The sequence below is a fragment of the Perca fluviatilis genome, chromosome 15 (genome assembly GCF_010015445.1).
Source record: "Perca fluviatilis chromosome 15, GENO_Pfluv_1.0, whole genome shotgun sequence".
NCBI classification, from domain to species: Eukaryota; Metazoa; Chordata; class Actinopteri; order Perciformes; family Percidae; genus Perca; species Perca fluviatilis.
The window spans coordinates 3742663-3768727 of NC_053126.1; the positions used below are offsets into that span (position 1 = coordinate 3742663).

The 26065-nt window shown below is 43.3% G+C and overlaps 1 protein-coding gene across 1 annotated transcript in view; it reads left to right on the forward strand.

The window, feature by feature from the left end:
• Positions 1-24399, forward strand: part of ntn1b (netrin 1b) — a 50498-nt gene extending 26099 nt beyond the window's left edge. The window contains exons 3-7 of the mRNA XM_039826094.1: positions 5690-5878; positions 12141-12290; positions 13488-13541; positions 17046-17120; positions 24078-24399. Coding sequence (XP_039682028.1) covers positions 5690-5878; positions 12141-12290; positions 13488-13541; positions 17046-17120; positions 24078-24397 — 788 coding nt within the window. The 3' untranslated portion in view covers positions 24398-24399. The remainder of the gene's footprint in view (positions 1-5689; positions 5879-12140; positions 12291-13487; positions 13542-17045; positions 17121-24077) is intronic.
• The last annotated feature ends 1666 nt before the right edge of the window (positions 24400-26065 follow it).

Genomic DNA, 26065 nt, shown 5'->3' on the forward strand with positions numbered 1-26065 from the left:
CCACGACCAACCTCCCTACGCGGATTTTTGCCCTTTCATACTTGCGTCAATTGACACGCAATCGCAAGGTAATGTAAGTCAATGGGGGCCAAACGGATTGATAAACACGCTTAAAATCGAGTATGCGTCTTGATAACACGCCAGTAATGGCATACGAATTGGCGTGTCATACATACGCCACTTCATGAGAGCAGCCTGCAATTTGGATCATTTATTGATACTGTTCTAGTATTTAAGAAACACACTAAAAAGACAAACGCTTTCACAAGCTGGGTTGTGTTACATTAGACGGCAATACAGAGAAACAAAGGATTTATTTGTATGTAAATGTCACACATTAAAAGGTAATACTATTTAGGTTTTTTTAAAGTTAAAGCCACACAAAACGCTGCGCATAAAAAGACATACACTTAAAGTAAGAGCTAAACAATTGAATACTTCGCTAAGTGATGGATATATGGTTGAAATGGTGGATGTATTAAGGAGATCTGGATACCGTATTCAAAGATGGCGCCGTATCCATTCCTATAAAAAGTTGCTCGATTTAATCATATTGGTCTTGCATACTTTCCTACTTTCATTGGACTGAATGGATCCAATTATGATAATAAAAGTAATTTCAGAGGGTTTGTGGCACTCAGAAAAATGTCTTCCCTGTTTTACAGACGCTCATTTTTATGATTGTGTAGCCTACAGGAAAAATGCTTTGTGGACTAGTGTGCATCACGTGATGTTGCAATATTTTGTGCAAGTTAGAATCTATGGCCCTGGCCTTGGCTCTGAAATATCCCTAGCATATATACCGGTAAGCTATGTATTGATAAATCCATGGCGCTGTCTGTGGTGCTGAAGTAGCAGACGGATTTGAATTTGCTTTGAATTGGGGGGGGGTATTAAAACATACAGAACCAAGACCTAGCTAGTCATTAGGTTCGTCCGTCCCCTGTGTTAAAAATTAACAAATCGCCTCCTGGGTGCATGGGTTCATCTGACAGGACCGTGGGAGTACGCTTGAAAACCTAAAAAAAGGCTCTTCACTTAGTGATTTCACATACTTTTTACTTACAGCCCAAACTGTTGAGGAACAAAACCACAAAGGTTTACCTGCGCCCTGACTTTTCAATAGTTCCTAATTCAGTTATCTGGCAAACGTGTGACAGATGTTGCGAGGGGCATTTGGAGCCTGTTGCTCTAAACCCGGCTTATCAGCGCTCAAGCTGTTGTCGCTGCTGGACGACAACTACAGTGACTGTGTGGGCAGAGCGGGGATGTGTGGGAGAGATAGCACAGCGCTTATTAAAGGGCCTGGAGACAGCTGTGGAGATAGCGCTTATTAATCTCATGACGCTTTCACACACAAGTACTTTTTTTTACCTTTTGAGAAAGTCTCCAAAGAAACAGATTCAGATTGAAATATTTGCCAAAGACTCACAGACTTCTATTTCTATTTGCTTGCGCTCGAATGAAACACAAGAAAAAGATAAATTATGATGTGTAGCCCGCTTAGTTTTTTTTTTCTCTGACTGTAAAAAAAAAAAGAAGTAATTGTGTTCTTTGATAAACACAATAAACACATCTGTCTCTTAATATTAGAGTAAGATGAAAGTACAGTACCAGCATCTCTTTCTTCAGCACGGACAACTAAGAGCATTCCATTTCCTATTCATGAAAAAAGCCCCATTGTATTTTCCCTAACACTTCCCTTAAGTGGAGATAACATCTGGGATAAGAAAGCGGGAAAGAGTAAGAGGGAAAGGGAAGGGGAGGAGGGTGGGTGTGTGTATATGTGGGTGTGTGTGTGTGTGTGTGTGTGTGTGAGTTCTTCAAAGCTTGGTGTAGTGTGTGTTGGATCGGCCCTGGGGAGGGTAATGTGGGAGATAAGCCTATGACAGCTGCCAAACACGTGTGTGTGTGTGTGTGTGTGTGTGTGTGTGTGTGTGCGTGTGCGTGCGTGCGTGCGCACGACGCCACCCCCATTAAAAAGGAGTGTTTCTGAATCCCAACCACCTGCCAACTCTGGTCCCTTTTGGCAGGTGTGAGTTGGTTTGTACGTGATTCAGACCACTGATGAACGTGGAGCATATGTGACAGTCTTATCGCCAGCATCTCTATGTAATAACATTAAGACGGCCGCATCGATGGAGAGATTACCGAAATGTGAGGGCTGCTCATATGATTGGTCCGTGCCTGATTCAGCCTAAAAAAAAGTGACCTAAAAGGTAAAATATTACTAACACGAGGATGACAGAAATGTTATTTCATCATTCTCACTTTCGTTATCATTTTTATTTTCTAATGGATATTTTATTTCAACCCCAACTTTTATCACAGCAGATTGTCAACAGGCTCTGTGTCACTGCAGTGTGGGTATCAGCTCAAGAACTGCTACCAGATTTAGTCAGTTAGCTGCGCCTGTTAGCTAGAGCAACAATTGAGTCATTAAGTAAGTCAAGTAATTCTGAATTAACCAACATAAGGCTGCTACTGTAAATATACACAGTACACAAAAACCAACCTCTTTAATTATTTAGCTTATCAAGGCGGCACATGCAGGTTTCATGTGAGCTTTTTTTATTACTTTGCATCAAAGTGAAGAGACAGTAATAACGGCAGCAGCTAACGTTAGCTGGTTTATTTGTTAGTTACCTCTGCAGCCTTTTTGGTTGTAAAGATGTTTCTAAAAGAAACTGTGAAGAACAAAATGACCACGTGTCTTTTCTCTGTGGTTGCTCTAGCCAACAGGCGCTAGCTAGCTAACACCGCTAGCACTTTCGCTTCACTTTTATGCTGAATAATAAGAACAACCTAGCATAGTTAGTTAGTCGGCTAGGTGGGTAAGTTAAATAAAGAGAGAGGTGTAGTTACTGTGTCTGTGTAGCCTGTTGTGTTCAATTTCAGCAGTTTGTAGTTCATTCATAATTACTTTGACATTGTTGTTACTCTAGCTAACGGGAGCTAACTGGCTAAACTTGGTAGCTTGGTTGATGCTTCAACTAGCAAGCTTAGCTTGGTTGATGAGCTTGCTAGTTGAAGAGAGGAATGCGGCCATGTAAATGGCTGAGAGGTGAGAGGACTGGTGACAACATCACTGTCACAAAAAGTGACAGTAGAAAATGACATAAAAATGAACTCCAATAAAACTCTCATTTTAAAATAGAAACGTTGGAATAATATAGTAATGACATTAGCTTTAGTATTTCTTTTTCATTTTTTTCAAAAGTTGTTGGTTCAGTAATATATTTTGCACAATTCATTTATTAATGTAGGTTCCATAAGAGAGGTCTGAAATTGTGTGTGCATCAGTGCGTAAGGAATATGAACTTTGGGGTCAATATTAACGAGTGAAAATAGCAAAGACAATAAATCCGCACTCTTTCAGATGTGTGGGAGAGCGGAAGAAAGTTTTCCTGCCTGAAATCACCAGAGTTCAGAGGTTAAATTCACAAGCAGGTGGCCAAGCGAACGAGAGCCTGAACCAGGACGTTTCTTTTAGAGGCTCCATTATTCTCAAGCCAGACCAAAGCAGGCCAAGCCACTCCATCTGTTTCAATAACCTGTTGTCTAAAAATTACAAACTCAAACCAGGAGATTGAGACTTTGTGATGTCTTTCAATTGCTTTTTCTCAGGAGCTGCGTTTGGCTGCGCACCACAATTTCAAGTTGGAATTGGTCATTGTGTGTTGAGTTCATCACTGTCAGATAACAAGCATATACAGTGCCTTGCGAAAGTATTCGGCCCTCTTGAACGTTTTGACCTTTTGCCACATTTCAGGCCTCAAACATAAAGATATAAAACTGTAATTTTTTGTGAAGAATCAACAACAAGTGGGACACAATCATGAAGTGGAACGAAATTTATTGGATATTTCAAACCTTTTAAACAAATAAAAAACTGAAATATTGGGCGTGCAAAATTATTCAGCCCCCTTAAGTTAATACTTTGTAGCGCCACCTTTTGCTGCGATTACAGCTGTAAGTCGCTTGGGGTATGTCTCTATCAGTTTTGCACATCGAGAGACTGACATTTTTGCCCATTCCTCCTTGCAAAACAGCTCGAGCTCAGTGAGGTTGGATGGAGAGCGTTTGTGAACAGCAGTTTTCAGTTCTTTCCACAGATTCTCGATTGGATTCAGGTCTGGACTTTGACTTGGCCATTCTAACACCTGGATAGGTTTATTTGTGAACCATTCCATTGTAGATTTTGCTTTATGTTTTGGATCATTGTCTTGTTGGAAGACAAATCTCCGTCCCAGTCTCAGGTCTTTTGCAGACTCCATCAGGTTTTCTTCCAGAATGGTCCTGTATTTGGCTCCATCCATCTTCCCATCAATTTTAACCATCTTCCCTGTCCCTGCTGAAGAAAAGCAGGCCCAAACCATGATGCTGCCACCACCATGTTTGACAGTGGGGATGGTGTGTTCAGGGTGATGAGCTGTGTTGCTTTTACGCCAAACATAACGTTTTGCATTGTTGCCAAAAAGTTCGATTTTGGTTTCATCTGACCACAGCACCTTCTTCCACATGTTTGGTGTGTCTCCCAGGTGGCTTTTGGCAAACTTTAAACGCACACTTTTATGGATATCTTTAAGAAATGGCTTTCTTCTTGCCACTCTTCCATAAAGGCCAGATTTGTGCAGTATACGACTGATTGTTGTCCTATGGACAGAGTCTCCCACCTCAGCTGTAGATCTCTGCAGTTCATCCAGAGTGATCATGGGCCTCTTGGCTGCATCTCTGATCAGTCTTCTCATTGTATGAGCTGAAAGTTTAGAGGGACGGCGGGTCTTCGTAGATTTGTAGTGGTCTGATACTCCTTCCATTTCAATATTATCGCTTGCACAGTGCTCCTTGGGATGTTTAAAGCTTGGGAAATCTTTTTGTATCCAAATCCAGCTTTAAACTTCTCCACAACAGTATCTCGGACCTGCCTGGTGTGTTCCTTGTTCTTCATGATGCTCTCTGCGCTTTACACGGACCTCTGAGACTATCACAGATCAGGTGCATTTATACGGAGACTTGATTACACACAGGTGGATTCTATTTATCATCATTAGTCATTTAGGTCAACATTGGATCATTCAGAGATCCTCACTGAACTTCTGGAGAGAGTTTGCTGCACTGAAAGTAAAGGGGCTGAATAATTTTGCACGCCCACTTTTTCAGTTTTTTATTTGTTAAAAAAGTTTGAAATAGCCAATGAATTTCGTTCCACTTCATAATTGGGACCCACTTGTTGTTGATTCTTCACAACAAATTACAGTTTTATATCTTTATGTTTGAGGCCTGAAATGTGGCAAAAGGTCGAAACGTTCAAGGGGGCCGAATACTTTCGCAAGGTACTGTATATATACACACACAATATGTCAGCTTTTCAGGAGCTAAGAAAAACAAACGTGTGTTTTGCTGCTTGATGACACTGCATTTGGTTTCATGAGTCTAAGAGTTTGGAGTTTCTCAACTGACAGGGGACTATGTTACTATGCAACTGGAGTGAAAAAAATGAAAATCAGCAAAACTGGAGCTACGTTGTTTCAAAATACTGCCACATGGGATTGTTTAAATTTGAGTACTGAACATATTACTTCATTTAAAAGCATTATGACTAGCTGATCTGCAAAATGTCATGGTAGAGTTTCTCAGCGTCTCTCTCTCTCTCTCTCTCTCTCTCTCTTTCTCTCTGTCTACCCAGCATGCCACTGTAACCTGCATGCCCGCCGCTGTCGTTTCAACATGGAGCTGTACAAGCTGTCAGGCCGGAGAAGTGGCGGCGTCTGTCTCAACTGTCGACACAACACGGCGGGACGCCATTGCCATTACTGCAAGGAGGGTTACTACAGGGACATGACCAAGTCCATCTCTCACCGGAGGGCTTGCAAAGGTAACAGGAAATTCAATTCTATTTCATTTATAGTGTCAAATCATAACAGACCTATCTCCGGAGACTTTACAGATAGAGTATGTCTAGACCACACTCTCAAGGACACAAGACTTTCACCCGGGAAACGGGTGTTCGTGTCCTGGAAGTACTACTTAAGGGAAACGGTGTTTTAACCCAAACCACAATCTTTTTTTCTCATCTTAGTCGCTTTGGTGCCTAAACGTAACTGTTGTCGCCGCATGACAGTCACCTCTTGTCATCTAAACTTAACTATAACGACCGCTAAACTTGCCGCTTGTCACGTGGCCGGTTGTCGGTTGCCGTAATTTCTTTTGATATCATACGAATTGTTGTGCATACGTTTTCATACGAACCTGTTGATGAGAATGCGTTGCAGGCAGGGCAATATCAGCAACAGCAGTAAAATGCTGCTTAAACATCAGTGCGTCAGTGTTAACAATCTACTACTCTACTTTTTCTGTAAAACAATACTTTACTTTTGATAAATGAACTACATCTTCAATACAAAGCTATTTAGGGTCCTCTGAGACAAACATAACAAACAGAACAGAGGTGGGAGCTGATCGACTGAACAGAGCAGTGGAAACAACCCGCTAATCGCCCCCCTCCCCTATTCATACTTGCAACACATTGCATAGGCTCAAAAAAACAACACACACAGGTGTGAGCACATACGTCAGGCTTGAGACCAAGCGGCCGGGGATTAACGTGTGGGGAGACAAAAGCTGGGCTCCTTCTGTCTCGCAGCACCTCAGGGAGTAAAGGCAGGCTCCGAGGCCCTGAGCAAACAAACTGCTGTCACTCAGTTACTCAGCCTATACACTCACCGGCAAAATATCCCATAAATGCACAAAATACGTGTGCATATGCCTGTCTCTGACTATGTAGTCTTGCATTCCCGGAACTATCTCCACAGCGCTGTGGAGTAAGGACTGACTGCACCACAGATACATTCTGGGTTAGGAGATAAAAACGCTCTGGGTTGTTTGCATTTCTTTAAACTAGGGGTCGGCCGATAAGACCGGCCAATACCGATATGCACTTACAGTAAAAACGAAAATCCTTTAGTCAAAACATTTTGAAAGATTGTTTAAATGCTTTAAACAATTATTTAATAAAACTGAAACTTTAAACATAATGCACAGTCAAAAAAATAAAAAAATGTAAATTAAAATAGCTTCCTAAAGTTTAAACATGCTAACAGTTGGGGCGACCTGTAGCTCACCCAGTAAGAGCGTGCGCCCCATGTAGGCTGAGTCCTACAGGGGCCTGAGTTTGAATCCGACCTGCTGCCCTTTGTTGCGTGTCATCCCCTCTCTCTCTCCCCCTTTCCTGTCTATCCACTGTCAATTAAAAGGAAAAGCCCCAAAAAGTAATCTTTGAAAAAATAAATAAACATGCTAACAGTTTGTTTGCAGACTGCTTACAGAGCTGTAGCGGAGCCAAACTAGTGCACTTTTTAATTAATTAACTTTATCAGTTATCGTAAATTAAAACACCGATACACATAATCTGCTAATTGCCAAATATCGGCCCCAGTAATCGGCCAGGCCGATAATTGGTTGACCACTACTTTAAACCAATCACAATCGTCTTGGAGGCGTTAAGCTCCGCAGCGGCGGTGGCTCTTTTTGACAGTGGAACATTTGCACCCCGCAAAAGAAAACGCCACATACAATACTGTTGACACAATCCAGTAACGTGAACTATTTAAATTAGCTGGATACATTGGCTCTTACCAGTGTATCTCTGTGTGGACTTCGTCCACAGCAATCCCACCAATCTGTCCCAAAACCTCCCAGTTAGAGAGGAAACGCCCTCAACATATTCTTTGTAAATCTTTACAATCACTCCCCGAGAGAACCAAGCAGACCTGCCTTGTTGCACGACACACAGAGAGCCAAAGGTGATGGGCAAAGCCTGACATCTGGCTTTATCCTGGAAATGTCCTTCCATTGATCCAGACTACTGACTATGTGACAGCATGTTTGCCTACAAACATTGAGGTTTATGTGAGATGCTGTTTTTGGACGGAAAGTCTGTTTAAAGTCTGTGGGGAAAAAAACTTTTTAAAAGTTACTAACTTCTTGGCAGTGGCTGCTTTTAAACAATATCGAATCCCATTGTACATTTACATCACAATTGTGTGCGTTAAACAGATGCACATATATTGCTCTCTTGAGCAACATGCACCGCTGAGCTATGATTGGCTGGTGACGGGGCCTCAGGATGCTTATCCTCCGGTGGCCCCATCCTTGGTATACCACTGGCTATTTAAACACAGGAACAGCAACGTGATATTTCCTACCGCGTGCTGCAACAGTCCGCCCCTCTTAATTTACTCTGACTCATTCAGCTTGCATCAAATGAAGGAAAAGGCACGAGCAACTGGGCCTACAAAAAGCGTTTTCAGAGTTGGGTATTTAATATCAGGGATGGCGCTCAAACAGAGCACCGGGGTCAATTTACCGCATGTGAACACAAGTTTGATAGATCGTTTGTACTTAGCAAAAAAATGACAAATGGTTCTTTGCAGCGTTGTTTCACTCAGCCAGGCTAAACATTTTCACAAGCTATATTTGAGGAGTAGTTAGTCAGGGGGATGGAGCTGGGAGCAGGTCAGCGTAACGGAGTTTCTCACTTTGCCTAATGTTGTAGAAACATCCATAGATCTTTGTAAAGTCTTTCCAAACAGCTGGATTAGTAACCTGAACACTCCAAGCCCCTCTCCCCATCTCTTCATATACCCAGCTCGGTGCTCTGGGATCAAACCTAAACAGCCTGATTGCTGCCTTTCTCCTCAGGTGACAAAAACAGGGCAATGTGACATTGGTTAGAAACCACTATATTTATTGTTCAAATCAGCCAACCATCCCACTCTGCTGTTGTTGGACAGGAAATACAGCGCTGCGCCAACACAGCCAGGAGGAAGTCTGCTTTCATTCTCCATTCCTTAACCCCCTCTCTCTCGCCAATACTCAAAACGTCTCAAAACGATTTGCTTAATAGTTGAAGGTTTAGTGCACTATACAGCGCCTACATCTCCAGTGGCAGCATGGAATGCCTCATGCTTTATTTCCCAGATTAACAACTTCACCCCTCATCAAGCGCAGTGTAAACACTGCTTTTTTTTCCCCCCATCCCCTTGTACGTTAGGCAGTCTAAGCCTTTAACTAGGAGTCCACAGAGATGAAGCTGGTACATGGTTCACTGCACCGCACTCCTCCGAACCCTCTCAGCAACCATTCAGCTCCTGCGAAGGCAGTGAGGTTGTGGATTTACATTAGGGGACTTTTGAGATTCTACCTGTCATTACAAAACAAATGACAAAGTAGTGTTCTGATATTTTATTGCATTTTAAACATTATTCAGTCTTTCACATTTAATGTAGAGTCAATCAAACAATGTCTCTTAAAGGAGTAGTTTGACACGTTTTAGCAGCCAAAAGAAAACCCTGTTGGTAGAAACAGACTTACTTAAAATCTCCCCATGATGTAATTTTTATTGTAAGCTGTGTTAGGTCAGTGATTCCCAACCAGGGGTACCCCAGAGGGTACTTGTACAGTTGCCGGGGTTACGTGCAAAGATTGTAGAGTAGCTCAACTAATTTGAAAAAAAAAGAGAAGAAATTATGTTTTGCTTAATTCAATTCTGCTTATTAAAAATATATAATATATAAAAAAAGGGATTGTGTTGCTGTGCTGTGTGTTGTTCATTCATTCACCATCCGAACATTCATTAACAAAAGAAAATAATGGGACAAAAAGAAATCAAGGGACATTTAGAATAGATAAAAATGTGCGATTAATTGCGAGTTAACTATGACATTAATGCGATTAATCGCGATTAAATATTTTAATTGTTTGACAGCACTATATATATATATATATATATATATAAGCTTTTAAAAATACAAATAAACAAGAAAGAAAGCCAATAAAAGCACAGCACAAAAGCAAAAAGATTAGCAACAAAACAAAGCACAAAGCCGAACAGGTTACAAGATAAAACAACAACAGAGCTTAGAGTACAACGATAAGACAAGACCCAACTGGTGAGGGCAATATTAAAAGAATAGCCACATATTAACAAGTCAGAGTATGTGAAAGTATGCGACAACTAGTTAGCAAGCAGGCACAGAAGTTTAAACAAGGCAGCTACAAGTAATGACTAAACAGTTCAAATGGTAAACTAAAAGTAACGTTAATGGATAAATGGTCAAATGATCAAGCTCCCAGTAGTAGCAGCCTGGTAGGCTACTAGTAGTATGATTGCTGACCAAACCAACCCTTAATATTGATAGTTTCGGGGTGCCCTGATAGCTCAGTTGGTAGAGCAGGCACCCATATGTAGAGGATTACTCCTCGACGCTGCAGCCCTTTGTTGCAGGTCGTTTCTCTCCCCTTTTATGTCTTCAACTGTCCTGTCAAATAAAGGCCTAAAATGCCTTAAAAATAATCTTAAAAAAAAAAAAAAAATACTGACAGTTTTGTATGCAATTGTATGAAAAGCTTAACAATATCCACTTTTATATAACAGACTTTTCTTTATATAAAAGTGGATATTGTTGTGGCCAGGTTGGCTCGGTTGGTGGAGCAGGTGCACGTATGTAGGGGTTTGCTCCTTGACGCAGCGGCCGCGGGTTCAACTCTGACCTGCGGCCCTTTGCTGCATGTCATTCCCTCTCTCTTTCTTTTCATTTGGAACATAGTTTTGAATCGATGAAGGGGTACGTAAATTAATCTGACAGGGCATTGGGGTACCCCAGACCGAAAAGGTTGGGATCTACTATGGGTGGGAATCACCAGAGGCCTCACGATACGATATCATCACGATACTTGTGTCACGATACGATATTATTGTGATTTTTAAACATATATATGAACAATATTCTGCAACATATTGCAATGTATTACCTTTTTTCCAACTTCAAATGATGTCCCCCAAAAGGAAACTTTGTCAACATCTGTTTCATCTAAAAAGATACATTTCTCTGTCTGTTCATCTCACTTAAGTTTTATTGCTGCAAAATGGGAGTGTCAAGCAGACAAACTAACCAACACATATATAATAAAAGATCCATACTTGGCATCTGTGCATCGACACAGTATATTGCCACGGAAAATATCGTGATACTATACTATATTTTCCCCCCACCCCTAGGAACTACATTGTTATGTGATGATTATTTTATTGCATTTGTATTTTTCATTTAACGAACTGGATCCCTGAAGATTTCACCATTTTGCTTTCAACAAATACACTCGGAAGACACTTTTACGATCCATGTCAAGTAGAAGAAAAACAAAGAAGTTTAGACCTTTTTAAAAAACAGATTTAATAAGCATCTCGTTATGTTCATGAAGCTCCATAAATTCCAACTAAAAGCAACTCCAACCTCTACTGGACCACTTCAAGCACATTTCAAATAACTCTGCTGGTACATATAACACATGCAGGCTAATAGGGAGGCTGGGCTTCCACTTCAAACACTGGCTTTATGGTAAACGCTTGGCAGAGCGCATACACACACACACACACACATACACACAGAACAAATTTCTCACATTTAAACGTGCCATCCTCCCAACTAACAGCTTAAACAGACTTTGAAGTGCGTTCCACTCATCCATTAATGGGAAACATTATTCAGGCAGTATTTGCAAGGAACTCTTTGCCAAAAAGCTTTACATTGGAAACTCAATCTGAAGAGCACACAGTCTGTCTGATCACAACGGTGCCGAGGACACAAAGCCGGCTCTCAAGAAGCTCAAAGACACATGCGCCCGTTTGCAGACGCACAACACGTGCATTTTGCGTTACACGCAGTAGGCCGACGCAGTGCGGTGAGGGTGAAATACTATAATTAATCAAGTTATTTACTCTCCTGCGTGCCTTCCAGAGCCGACCTAATGAAAATCCCATCGTCATTATGGGTGGAGGAAAGCGGTGTAATTTGATTGAGGTTTTCTGCTGGTGCAGGGCCCAGTTCCCCATCTGTGGTGGTCTGGAAGGAAAAACACAGCGTGCTCTAATGTGAATGATTTCTCACTAGGTTTTCGTGTCAGATGACTTTTTATTGTATGGGTTATGTAGAGTCAGCAGAGGGCAGGGCGGAGACACACCGTAGCCATTTGAAAGCTGATATTTGTTTTGTAAGGGCACTGGTTTTGAAACCACTCATGTTTTTGTTGTTTTGGGTACAATCAAGCTTGATGTTCTTGTGCTTTTTTTTTTGTAGCGTGTGATTGCCATCCAGTTGGAGCAGCAGGGAAGACGTGTAACCAGACAACAGGCCAATGCCCCTGCAAGGATGGAGTGACGGGAATCACCTGTAACCGCTGTGCCAAGGGCTACCAGCAGAGCCGCTCTCCCATCGCCCCCTGCATCAGTAAGGCCCACTTGTACCACCGTTAACACACAATGATCGGATCCAGAGAATGAATCCAAGTTGACTGAGCAAGCAACAACCTCTTTATAACGCAGAGCCTCTGGTTCAACTTTCTAATGAAGGATACAAAGCTTCGATACCAAAACCCCATCAGCGATATCAAACCCTCAGAGAACCGCAGGACAGGACCTGAAAAGGACAGGACACGTTTGTAATTCATAAATTCATGGCTCACACGATAAGATATTTTGGGTAGATATTTAGCTGTTCAAACCAGAGCCTGGATAAACAGACCATTAGAGCTTGCCTAACATGGCCTTGTGTGCCTTCAACACCATTAACGGTCCGTCTCACAATAAAGCGCCAGAATGAGTCCAAGGGAATGATGGCTGATATGTTTATTGGCTGTATCTGCTGCCTGCAGACTCCAGGCCCTCGGCAATAAGCGCCAGCGCCTCGCAGAAACGGAGATGGGTCGCTGGTAGCTGCTTTCGCCAGGAGCATCAGGTTGCTGGCTGGCGTGGTCAGATAAGATAACAGTGATGTCTGGGAGGAGATGTACACACTAACAATTGTCCACTATGTTGCTGGGGTTGACATTTCTGATAAAGTTGTGTGTGGGGAAAATTGGACCTGGCCTCTGTGGACTTGTTTGGCCAGAATCCACAACGATAATTTAAACTGCTGGTATAAGATTTCTTTAATTTTGTTGGAAAAGTAACAAATGCGGTGTAAACGTTGGAGGAAATAGGGGTTCTGGAAGAATATATTCGGTTTCTCGTATATGTTTGAGATAATGTCTTTTGGTTTTAATAGCACAATATAAACTTTTTGTGATATCTAACTCTCTGCCAGCTCCGACTTTAACAAGACCCGCGGCCTTGGCTCTCTGTACCTTCAACATACCGCAATCAGGAGGGAGTGGAACATAATAGGAAACTCGCAGTCTTGTTACACACTTTCCGGCACATCTGTGTGTCAAAATCAGCTGCCATTAACGAGACATCTAATTAAATCCATCCCCAAGTGTAATTCATATACGCTCTGAGGTTTTTCACATGGCGTGAAATTCTGCTCTTCGGGGAATAATCACAGGAAATTGAGCTACGTGTGTTTCCCTATCAGATAAGTTGTATTCTGCTTATGCAATTCTGCAATATGATCACAACATAAAGTCTATCCATCTCTTTGTCGCAGAGATCCCAGTTGCATCTCCGACAGCAACGTACACCAGCTACGAGGAGCCGTCAGGTGAGTAACGGCACATATTCTGCTCATTCAACAACAATAAAACAAAACCTCTTATGGATTATAGCCCTATTTTTATGATATGTTCTGTTTTCAAGCACTGGCACAATTTAGTCCTATTGCTCCTTCAATGTACTTTTTGTTATTTTATTACCATGTCCTTTTTAATCACTGTGCAACTAAACTAAAATAACTGCTCCTTCACACATGTAACTATGTGCACATTTCTACACATGCATGTTTTTCCATCCATTCATAGCGCCAGTCCCCGACTAAACGCGCGTCAGTGAGGTCTGAGTGCCGCTGATGTGAACTCCAGATATTTTGCCAGTGCTCCCTGCGGCCTCGTTGCCTGTATTCCCAGCCGGCTCAGCAGGCTCGCCCCCCCGCCCCCCTCCCCCGGGTCTCAGCCCTAATCTGATTACATGCTTCATTTGCACCAGTTTGTATTTCAATCAAGGCTGGCTGCGCCGACAGTGACGCCCTGCCCGACCCTTTTGTCCGTGTGCTCTGACGAGGGTGTCCGTGTTGGACTGCTGACATTAGACGATACGCAACAAAAATATTTACCTGCAGCTTTACGCTGACCCAAACTACTTCTCAAGCCATCCCACTGTCACAGGCAAAATTACAATAGAATAGATGAGATGTTTATTTCCATTTGCACAGGTACAGGGACATACATTGTAATTCTTGTGCATTGCTCTTGGAGTCAGTTCTACAAAAAATTATTAGAAATTCAATAAAAAAAATACAATGAAATATAAAGCTATAAAAATATAAAAGATAATAATAACAATAATATATATATGTGCATACATATATATATATATATATATATATATATATATATATAAATACGAAGTAGAAGAACAACATCAAGAGAAAACAGCTGTGTAACATAAAGTTATGATTGCAACAGTGCAACAGAAACATACAGAGTATAAAAAATATATCTGAATGAAATTATGAGTCTTGCTAGAGTTGGGGCAGGCTCCCGACGCTGCGACAAAATCAAACGAGTTTGGTTTCATTGTAATTTTGAAGTTTTGGCAGCAAAATCTTCTAGTCTGTGACTGAAAACTCAGTGACGTGACAGATTGTCTTTAGATGTACGATGGCGTCGGACTTTTCAGCGTCTTTTCAGAGTCTGTTAGCGTATGGTTGGCTTCAGTGTCATTTCTGTGTCTGTCCTTTAACGGCTGATTATGATGGCTATTCATGAATGTAACTGACTGGCCAGCAGGCTGTTAATCTCAGCTGTTTAGGTATTTTTTTTTAAATGACAGCGTATCAGTTAGTCTTTATTGCAACGATACAGGTCGAATAGGCTGAGTCACCTCTGATCATCAATCAGTGTCGGACGAGAGTGGCGCCACTGACTTCATCCAGCTTTGTTGTGAGTCCCACTTCCTACTGTAGTGCCTGGCGAGGCTGTGTGGAGTTTGGATTCCTGTCAGAAAACTCCACACAAACACCACCCTCCAAATTAGTAGCGGTGTGGTCCCCGGGGGGACCCCGCAGAATGAACGTGGCACTGCCGCAGCGACACACAAAGGGGGCGTTTGTCCCCACAGCGGGAGATTGGACCTTAATGAGAGCGGTGGGTGTAATGGCCCAGTGCAGCGATTGCGCTTAGGGGCTAATGGGCAACGTCAGCTATCAAAGGGAGGTATGATAAAGGCCCCCAGGGGCCAGCGGGAGATAAAGAGCCCCCCCCCGCCCTTGGCACTTCATTTACATGGAAATCAGGCATGCTCGATATGGACTCGTCAAATTCATTTACTTTGGGATTTCCTCTTTTCTTATTTCTCCCGCCACCCCAGAAAGCGGCCCGGCATTCCACCAGAAATGCTTTCTCTACATACATGAATTCGATCCTCATCCCACGTCCCAAACTGCTTTTTTTTTTTTGAGAGAGAGAGAGAGAGAGAGAGAGGGAGGAGAGGGGCGTTTTTTTCTTCCTCAATCATTACCCGGGCAACCTCATTCACACAGAGTATAATGGGGAAGAAAGGGGAAGACTGGACAGAGGGCTGGAAGAAATAATGAAGTTTGTCCATATTCAGGCGAGCTGAAAGGTCCCCTCTCTCTCTCAACTGCTTCCCTCCTTTCTCTGCAGGCTGCCCAGCCCAGCTTTCCCACCCCCCAGAAAAGAGCACAAGGCTTATTGCTCCGGAGGCGGAGTGGAAGGGCGGGGGGGGGGGGGGGGATCTGGTTCCAATTTGTGTCAGTCAGTAGAAAGTGGGAGGGAACAAATTATTTCAATTTTTAGTTTGGCCTCTGGTCTCACCTCCAGCTCCCTCGTTAGAAAAGATAGCCGGCGCAGTGACAGAGCGACAGCCTCGGCCGTCGATAGTCCGTCCTATTGTCTGGCGAGGACTCTAACCCCCGCCACACTGAGTGGATGTTAATGCTGGTGCTGGTGTATACTTGCATTTCTCATGAATCCATGTTGTTGATGTCTGTGTGAAATTATTGATAGACACACACAAATTGTGTGTAGGTTATATTGACGTGATTATTTCCTGTAACATGCGGCCACTTTTCAAACCCCTGGAGGGTTTTTAGGCAATTCTCCTTCACATTTCACTTGCAAATTATATATTGTATCTTTGTGATTTTTTTTTTTTTACATGTGTAAATAAAGAAAAGAAACGAAACTAAACGAAGTGACACACAGAGCAAGAGCTGCAAAGATGAATTGATTAGTTGTCAACTACTTTATATGCTTTCCGATATATTTTATTTTTGATAATCCATCGGTTTGAGTAATTTTTTTATGGAAAAAAGTCAAACTTATCTGATTCCAGCTTGTTAAATGTGAATATTGTTCTAGTTTCTTCTCTCCTCTGTGACAGTAAACTGAATATCTTTGAGTTGGGGACACAACAAGACATTTGAGCACGTCATCTTGTGCTTTGGGAAACACTGATCCACATTTTTCATCATTTTCTGACATTTTATGGACCAAACAACTAATCGATTAACGGAGAAAATAATCGCCGGATTAATCGACAGTGAAAATAACCGTTAGTTGCAGCCCTACACAGAACAATTAGGCTCGGCCAGTGGTCGAGTGTTCACTTTCTCGCCTCCTGTGGCTGAGATGCTGCTCAGGGTGAAGCTAATTTTCGGTAGGTCACTAGCTAATACCCCACGTGACCTCCTTTTGTGCTGGGGCGACCCCTGCAGCCTTCAGAGCTCTCACAATGCATGCCCGGACACTGACGAGCCGGGAGGAGTATAGTAAGAGTGTGTTGGCACACACAGGAGGATCTGTGTAAGCTATAACCAGTTTCACAGTGGCACTTTGAAGGCATCATAGAGACCCTGGGGGCAGAAAGAGTGTGACGCGTGGGGCCGCATGTAAAGTCCATCCGGCTGGAGTCTGGCCTGATGATGCTGAAAAGCGTTTTCCCTGTCATAGGAAGCCTTTTATGAGTCACAGGATGACCTTTGCGATCTAATTTGCCTCTCTCTTTCCCTGTCACCTCTTCTCCCTAGATTGTGAATCTCACTGCAAAGCGTCCAAGGGAAAGATGAAGATCACCATGAAGAAGTACTGTAAAAAAGACTACGGTGAGTGAGTCCAATATGCAGAAATGTGCGCTGCCAGACGTCCGCCAGCAGTCAAGCGGTCAGATGTCTCAATTAATCTGAGACCGCGAGCAAAGCCAATCCACTCTGCCGTTCTGTTTCTGTGATGTCTTACTTACACAGCCTCAGGCAATGTCCGCTAATACGGATTCATCTGAAAACATATCTTTTCTCTCCGCTGTGGGCTTCCATACACACAAAGCAGACAGTTCCCACACCTGGAAACTGAGGTTTTAAAAAAACAAAACAAAAAAAAACATGGATAATCATGAAGTCTGCACCGTCGGCCAACATTATGTTACCTGCTAATTTTGTACGTTGACACAGCTGATCTGATCACCCAGTACTCGTGTGTTCGTGGTGTGTTCATCGACATACTCGATCTCTCTTTTTTCTGATGTAAAATAACTGCAAGAGTATGAAAAATATTATTTCGATAAAGAAATAATCCACTAATTTTCCCGTGTGCATGCAGTTTACGAAATAGGATGTTTATGTTGGTAGAACCCCCAGTTTAGACGCATATTTTGAATACGTTGTATACATCTCCAGCGAAATAAACCCGCAAATGCTATATTTGGAATAAGGCCCAATTCGGAATATCCTTTTATTTTATTGTCATATTTGGAATAATAGTGGGATATTAGTGTGTATGTAAACATAGTCATTGTTAGGATGGGTCAGCAGCTAGCATTTACCCTCTCTCTCTCTCTCTCTGTCTCTCTCTCTCTCTCTCTCTCTCGCCCCCCTCTCTCTCTCCCCCATCTTTCTCTCTCTCTCTCTCTCTCTCCCTATCTCTCCCTCTCCCTCTCTCTCCCACCGCTGCCCACCTAGAGCCAGGTTCACTCTGAGGTTTCTCCCTGTTAAAATGAACTTCCGTTTTTTAATACTAAAAATAAAATTGAATTAAATTACAGTCATATGCCGGTAGACATATACTGTAACCACAGGCCGTCAAAACACCTGTAGCGTGTGATCAGCTGGTGTAAAACACAGATGACCGAGAAGGACGGAGGCAACAGGACAGAGCTTTAGAGGTGCTGAGAAGCTGGATTTTGTTACCCTTGTACAGAGCCAGGCTGTCTGTTTGCCCCTGTTTCCAGTCTTTGTGCCAAGCCAAGCTAAGCTAAGCTAATGGACTGCTGGTTCCAGCTACATATTTAGGGTACAGAGATGAGAGTGGCATCAATTTTCTCATCTAACTCTCAGCAGGAGAGCAAACCGTATTTCCTCAAATGTTGAACTACTCCTTTAACAGAGCAGGGTTTGAGGATTAGGATGTGTGAATCATTTTTTTAATTTGAGCACTAAGATGTGTTGTCTATCCACTGCAACTAAATGTATTGTATTGAGTAAAAGCCCTGCGGCACCTCTTCCCTGCTCGGTCGTAGAAGAGTCAAAGCGTAGATGTCTTAACTGTGGTAGACGGAACGGACCGCACACGTATGGTGGATACGCTTTGTCCAACTCAGTCAGCCTGAGGCATTTGGCAAAACGTTTAGACGTTTAAGAGCAAATCCCAAACTGATAAGCGAAGCCAAAACACACACACATAGTAATCACATTATGTTGTCAATGAATCCAGAGAACAAGTGGTGCAGCTGAAATAGATTTAACATTGTAGCGCCAGGTAAATAAACATCACATCACGGGGTCTGAAGTGATTTATTAAAACGCGGGTACCACCAGAATAAAGCAGAGACAGCCGCGTCTAATCAATCAACCACTTGGAAGAAGAGGGAGATTTGATACGTGGTGATTAATGTTAGTTATATTTCCAACAAAAACCACAACAAAGGGAGAGTATCATACCTGTAATTCCAACACACATAAATACTGTACACGAACACGTTTCTCTTTGCACTGTCCCACTGTGAAGCTCTGCTTTCACTCACATGGCAAATGATCCACTGCGATCTTTGGATTTTCTGCACCATTAATCGTAGCAATATAATAGTTGATCTGTTACTGGTGGATCCCCATCTGTAAAGCGCAGAGACACGAAAAAAAACGTTGAGGCAGATCCAGTGGTACACAGGATGTAGTCTCCTCTCAGCCAAGTTTTTGCAAGTATTATATCCCTAAAACCACAATAAGTGTGCTTCTGTAAATAAAACCTACATTTTTCTCGGTTAAAACGGCTCCGCTAGAACCCTTGTAGCTCCCCTCATGTTGATTTCTTTCAGACATGCATAACTTGTCTCTGGTTCAAAATCATCATCGCTGAAACTTCATCGTTATAGGCTTTAAACGGCATCCAACTGAAAACTGGCCAAACATATTTTACTCCCCTCCCACAGTTGAGTCGACAGTAAATCAGTCCATTTTTTTGTGTGTGTGTGTGTGTGTGTGCACTTTGCTATGAAGCCAAACTCAGCAATGATTCATATTTCCACTGATTTAAATCTTAATCATCAGCGCTGAGACAGGCTCTGCATCTATATATCAGTCAGGCGGATTCAAGCATAGCGGGCGGTTCCTGTTGCTTTTCTCTGAAGTTCCTCAAAAAAAAAATAGAGTCTGGAAGCAGATGATTGGGCTTCGGCAGTATGGCAGACATCATTTCTTAGCGTGCATTCCCTCCGCCTCGGCCTAATTCATTTCTCAGGCCTGTCGCCTTGCTTTTGTGGGGCTTCAGAGTCTTTCTTCGGGGGCCACAACCCCCATGTGTGCGCGGTGATGCAGGCCCACCCCCCCCCCACCCAGGGGGTCACGGGAAGGGGCCCTCTGTTTAAACACAGTTGTGCGCTCTGCCGGCACGGAGCATTCCTCGGGGCACAAACAGGTGGTAAATTAGGCAGACGGTGACGGATTGCCACCCCGGAGAGAAAGAAATATGTTTTGTTTATTCAATTTTTGTTTTTCATCACTGGCGTAGCTACGGAGACGGAGGACACAAAGGGATTATATTCTCGCCTGACACCCTCCTCTGCACACACGCACCCTCCCCTCTCCCTGCCACCGGGAGGACAATGAATCAAAAGGGCCGCGTGTTTACCGACGCTCCGGGATAGCGCTCAAAGGCAGGGCCCCCCAGACTCCGTGGTCACCCCTCTGTGCTCGCCCAAGGGTAACAGGTCCCTGATCATTCACTCAGCTGATAACCAGAGGGGACAGGGGCCTCAGTGCGGTAATTAGGCGAGCTCTAATTTCATTAGCCCTTGCTTGTTGGTGGCATGCCGTGTCAAGCTGCAGCACACCACCCAAAGAAGATAAACCCAGCTGGAAGTTTGGCTCTGAGGGAGGCTGGGTTGGCAGCCATTGTGCGCCAAGTTCAGGACCATCTCACACTTCTCTCCTCTCTCTCTCTCACTGTCTCACCAAAACACTGTCAGCATGCACCATTTTGTAATAGATTGTTATGACCCTGTGCTCTCAGGCTCTCTCTCTGCCGTCTATTTAGCTCAAACCAAGTGGCAGAAGGTGTGTGTGGATTTGTGTGTGTTTAAACACACTGCGCCGACTGAGAACATACTTGAGAAAGAAAGGGGAAAAAAAGAGGCAGACACTGACAAGAGATACTGGACGCTGTAACCGAGTCTCCTCGGAGAGCGCTATCTTCGCTGGATTCTCACGCTGTGAAGTTGGATGGAGCTCTGGGAGCAGAACCCGGATAGCTCATGAGGTCGGAAACACATCACGATTCTCCTGGAACTTTTTTTTTTTTTCTGTGGCTGGGAAGACAAATAGTGGCCCCTCCTGCCTCCCCCTCACACACCCTTTATGTGTCTGGATGAAGGAGAGGGCTGCAATGAATGGCAGGGCTGTGAGAGCTCGCTCTACTCAGCCCAACAAACCTTCTTTCTTCTGAAATTGTGTGCAATTTGCTCACACCATGCATTGACACACACACATACTCAAACACCCCTCTCCTCCGGTTCTCTTCAGTCTTGGCAGTCATTTGGGTTCGACTGACAAACACTGAAAGTGATCATGTTCAGCCAGAAAGGCAAAGAAAAGGCTAACCTACCTAGCTTTCTGATTGAAATGAGAAGGAAATACATTTTATTATAATTACAAAAGTATTTGGTTAACCATTCCCCCACAATGTGCAGGGTGTTCTCATGAACCATTCATACATATAGCTATGAAAGGTAAGGCACTGTAATGCGTATGTATTTCACGTATTTATTACTGTATGCACCACATTGACTGCTGCAAAAAAAAACTCATAGGAAGGAGGTCGTTGGCTCCTAAAACACAGGGCTTTAAAGGGGGGGAGCTGAGGTCATGTCCCGGAAGAAGTTAAGGGGAAAACACAAGACTTTCACCCAGGAAACAGGTGTTGGCGTCCCGGGAGTACTGCTTAAGGGGACAGGTGTTTTAACCCAAACCGCAATCGTTTTTTCTAATCTTAACTAGTGGTTTTGGTGCCTGAATTGGAGTGTGGTCGCCGCGGGACGGTCACCTTCTGTCGGCTAAATATAACTGCAACTGCGTCTGAAATGACCGGCGTCTCGCGGTGCTCTGTACCCGGCGCGCAGTCACCTTTTCTCTGCTAAATTTAGCTGTAAAGACCGCTAATCTTAACGGTCACAGGTGACCGGTCGGCACCTGACCGGCCGGCGATCGCCGTCATTTTCGTCACACGAACCCGTTTATGAGAATGCGTCGCAATGTGTGACCCTCGTGTGCCGAACACAAACCACAGGAGTTCCCTAATCATTAATTGTTAAAAGAAATTACATCTGTTATTGATTGAAGATGAATAGATAAAGATAACATTGTAAGATTGTTACACATCCAACTGATTAGGTGCATCTTGAGTCTTTCCCATCATCTAATTTGAGTGGACCCCCCCCCAACACACACACACACACACACTTAACCGTTAATAGCACATTCCTAGCTAAACCCACGGGGTAGAGCACTTCACTTCAAGCACAGATTAGCTTCGTCGCTGTTGAGCTGTTTGCCTCTTGTTGCAATCACGCTGATGAGGTAATGGCTGCTTCGTCTGACTGGAGAATCCGTGCAGGGGAGCTTCTGCGAGCAGAGCTTTAGTCATTTCCTGGTATGAAAATATCTGCTACAAGTGGTGTCCCAATAGTTCCCAGGTTTAGCTGGATTTAGCCCGAGGTCGTCGATGTTCAGAATCCAGCTTAACGCCTGATAGAACAGTTGGAAAGGTTATATTGTTAGCAGATGTGATATCTTTCTATAAAAAATAAAAATCTCTTTTGGCCGTTTATTTTTTGCAATAAAGAAGCTGATATCCACCTCTCTGTCCTCAAACTCTGGTCACCTGAAGGAAAAGTTCTAGGCCTACTACTAATAATAATAATAATCTTTATTTATAGAGCACTTTTCAAAGTCCACGTTACAAAGTAGGCTACTACTACAAAAACGGCAAAGTGAAACAGAGCAGTCATAAAAACATAAGGTTTGAAAAAAAAAAAGAAGACTATTGGGTGTATAAAACTGGTAAAGTGTACTTAAGAATAGTAAAAACATTTTTAAAAGAAATATAAGACAGTTCAAAGGAGGTTCAAGCTCAAATAAGATCAGAAAAAGGCTCTCTGATAAAGGTATGTTTTAAGAAGGGACTTAAAGTCAGCCGGGCTGATATCCTCGGGCAGATTGTTCCAGAGCCTCCAGCCTTTTAGAGAAATGTTTCTCGCTTACATGGAAGTGTGCTTTCAGATGTTCTCCGCCAGGAACCTTTGTGCTCGCACAGGGAGCGCTATGGCAACTGTTGCTGTAATAGGGAGTATGCTCAGGAGCACAGCGAGGAAAGGTCAAAGGTCAGAGATGAGGAGGGGGGCGGGGGACCTGTGACAAGCAGCAAAGTCAGCAATTTCTGGGTCATGTTTATACGGGAGGTTTGATTGGACCTTTTATACGATGTTGTATAAAAGTGGCATCTGCCTGTGTGCTGCCTCAGACAGATGCCAGCACTTTAAAAAAGCAGGTGTTACACTTTATGTCACTGGTCCGATGTGATTTAACACTATTAACTGCATGAAAGGAGATATCATTACACAATTGTTTTCATACCGCTGAGCTGTTTGCATTCGTACTTCCACTTGGAGTCCCAAAAATGCTTTCATTTTTTAGTTGTCCTGTTATGAATTTGTTCTACGTATTGTTGCTGTTGTCGTCCTGCAGGCTTTTCTCATGAACCCTTCTTACATAGAAAAGTAATGCTCTGCCATTTGTATTTATTCAAAGTATTTATTGCTGTACGCACTACATTCAGTCCCTCCAGAAAAATGCGGAGTTGTTTTGTGATTGTTGTGGGCAAAAATCCTTGATTATGCGGCACGTTTTCTTAAAAAATGCGATGGAATATGCTCTATGATATTTATGCAATTTTATGCAATGAAATTGCGGGAACTTGCAAAAACTGCGGTTTGATGAAAAAGAGAAAAAAAAGTTATTCCCCCCAACACCCTGCTTTTTGATGATGTTCACGTCACGTAATTACGTCACTTCATAACGTTCCCATGGCAACAGGGGGAAATGGCTGCTCTTGTGTGAAGTAAACGCAACATTTTTCAACTTTCTGCTAAGATATATGTGACTTTTTTGCAACGAAAATGCGGGGATTATGAAATCATGCAATAGAGTGGATGGAAGGGTCCTGAAATGCTGCGTTATTGACTTTAGACCAGGCTTTTTGGCGCAATCACTTCCCGCTGCCTCAAGATAGCAACACGCCCAGAATGCACCTGAACAATACCTCCCTGTAAGACCAGCACGCCCAGAATGCACCTGAACACACCTCCCTGTAAGACCAGCACGCCCATGGGCGCAAAGATGGGCGCAGGTGCATTTGCTATTTGCTAAACGCGGGCACTGGACGGGAAACTGACAACTGCGTCGGTCTTAAACTAGCAAAGACACTTTGCGTCGGGCTTTGCGCTGCGCCGGGGGCAAGATAGGACCCTCTGTGTTCATGGAGGTGATTCAACCCACTTTTCTCTTCTCCTCCATCAGCTGTCCAGGCGCACGTTCTGAAAGGAGACAAGGCCGGCGAGTGGTGGAAGTTCACCGTCAACATCATCTCCGTCTACAAACAAGGCGAGCACCGCATCCGCCGCGGCGACCAGCTGCTGTGGGTGCGCGCCAAGGACGTGGCCTGCAAGTGCCCCAAGATCAAGCCCGGGAGGAAGTACCTGCTCCTGGGCACAGACGACGATTCCCCCGGGCAGAGCGGCGTGGTGGCGGACAAGGGAAGCCTGCTCATCCCGTGGAAGGACCTGTGGGGCCGCCGGCTGAGGAAGTTCCAACAGCGTGACAAGAGGGGAAAGTGCTAAGAGTTTCGAAAAAAATTAGAAAAGGTGGAGGCAAAACAGCGTCTCCACTGGGATGAATGCAAGGAAGAGGAGAGGATGAATAAAAAAATAAATAAACTGGAAGAATAAAAGCTAGAAAGACACAGGTGAAAAGTAGGAGAGGTGGAGAAATGACTGAGTGCTGCTGCTCTGAGTTGGAGCGAAGAGATTAGTGTTTTTAGGAACTTTTGTGAAGGAGCTCATTCTACAGTTTTTGTTTCGGTTTGTCTTTCAAGCTTTTGTTTTGTTGTGTAATTGCAGAGTTTGCACCTAATGTTACAGATATGTCACACCTGGACTGTTTTACCCATGATGCCGTTGTTGTTTTTTTAAAGTCCCTTATTTAGTTGATTTAAAGAGCAATGCATCTACCGTATCACCCTTCTTTTGTATTTTAAGAGGATCTATTTCCACTGTGCTGTGTAAAGCAATATCTCGTTAAAAGAAGAGACATTTCTCGGCATTGAGGGACTCCACTCGTGTATGATAAGTTGCCCTTGTAAGCTGCCAAACTTTGGATAAACCTTTTCAACAGCTGAAAGTGAAAGATTGTGAAATTATTCTGCGGAAAACCTAATAGGTGCCATCTTGCCTGAGAGCTCCTCTTCTCGTATGCGAGTGAAACAGCTGGTGTTGTGGGAACGAAACGCCACGATGACCCTCTGCCCGCTCTGTGTAAAGATCGTATGTCGCGTCCCAGGCAAGTCTCTGCTCGGCGCTTATCGATGTATCAGCAGTGTGTTGTGGGCGTGACCTCTGCAATGTAAAGTAACCACACGTGCAGACATACGTACGCGTTATTTTTAGTAGATGATGCCGTAGCATCGACTAGATGTAGAGTAGACGTGTCAACCATGCACTTATTTTTAGCAGTCGCAAGTTTTAGAACGTGAGATACGTTCACATGTTTAGAGTGGCATCCAAAAAGAAAGAAAAAAACCATACTGTACCATATGATGCAAAAAAAGCTGTATAGTTCAAACCCTGCTTGCCTCACTGATGACTGGTCTGTATAGACTGATGGTCGACTACATGCACATAATATTCCAGTTTTTGTCATTATTCCGAAAAAGACAGTATTCCGACTAATATAGTTTATATGGCTAATGAAAGTGATTATTTCACTAATATTCCCGTTTACATGCAGCCGTGAAAAATAGGAGTGTTCCACCGGTGGTGGTCTTGTTTGACTGTGCGAAAGCAACCTCCCTCTTTCATTCCTTCGACCACCTTCTGTTGATATCCAAGTCTTTCATAATGTTTAAAAGTATCTGTGTTTCTCTTTCTTTTCTTTTGGCCATGCCTCTCTACCGCAGCCTAGTAAACTATTGGCTGGTTGGTTTGTCTATAGTCTACATCCACGACGTTCCACTTCCGGGATTGCTCCGGTGCCGCAGGAAATTCCTCCGGATGCATTGTCTTTTCACCGATGTCCGTTTCCTTCCTCTGTCTCTGTTTTGTTGTTCTAACCTCTGGTGGATTTGTGAGGACTATGGTTAACTGCTCCTCAGATCTCTGCAGGGTAAATCCAGACAGCTAGCTAGACTATCTGTCCAATCTTAGTTTGCTGTTGCTCGACTTAAACTACTTTTGAACGTACACATGTTCCACCAAAACTAGTTCCTTCCTGAGGCTATTTTGCAGCGGCTC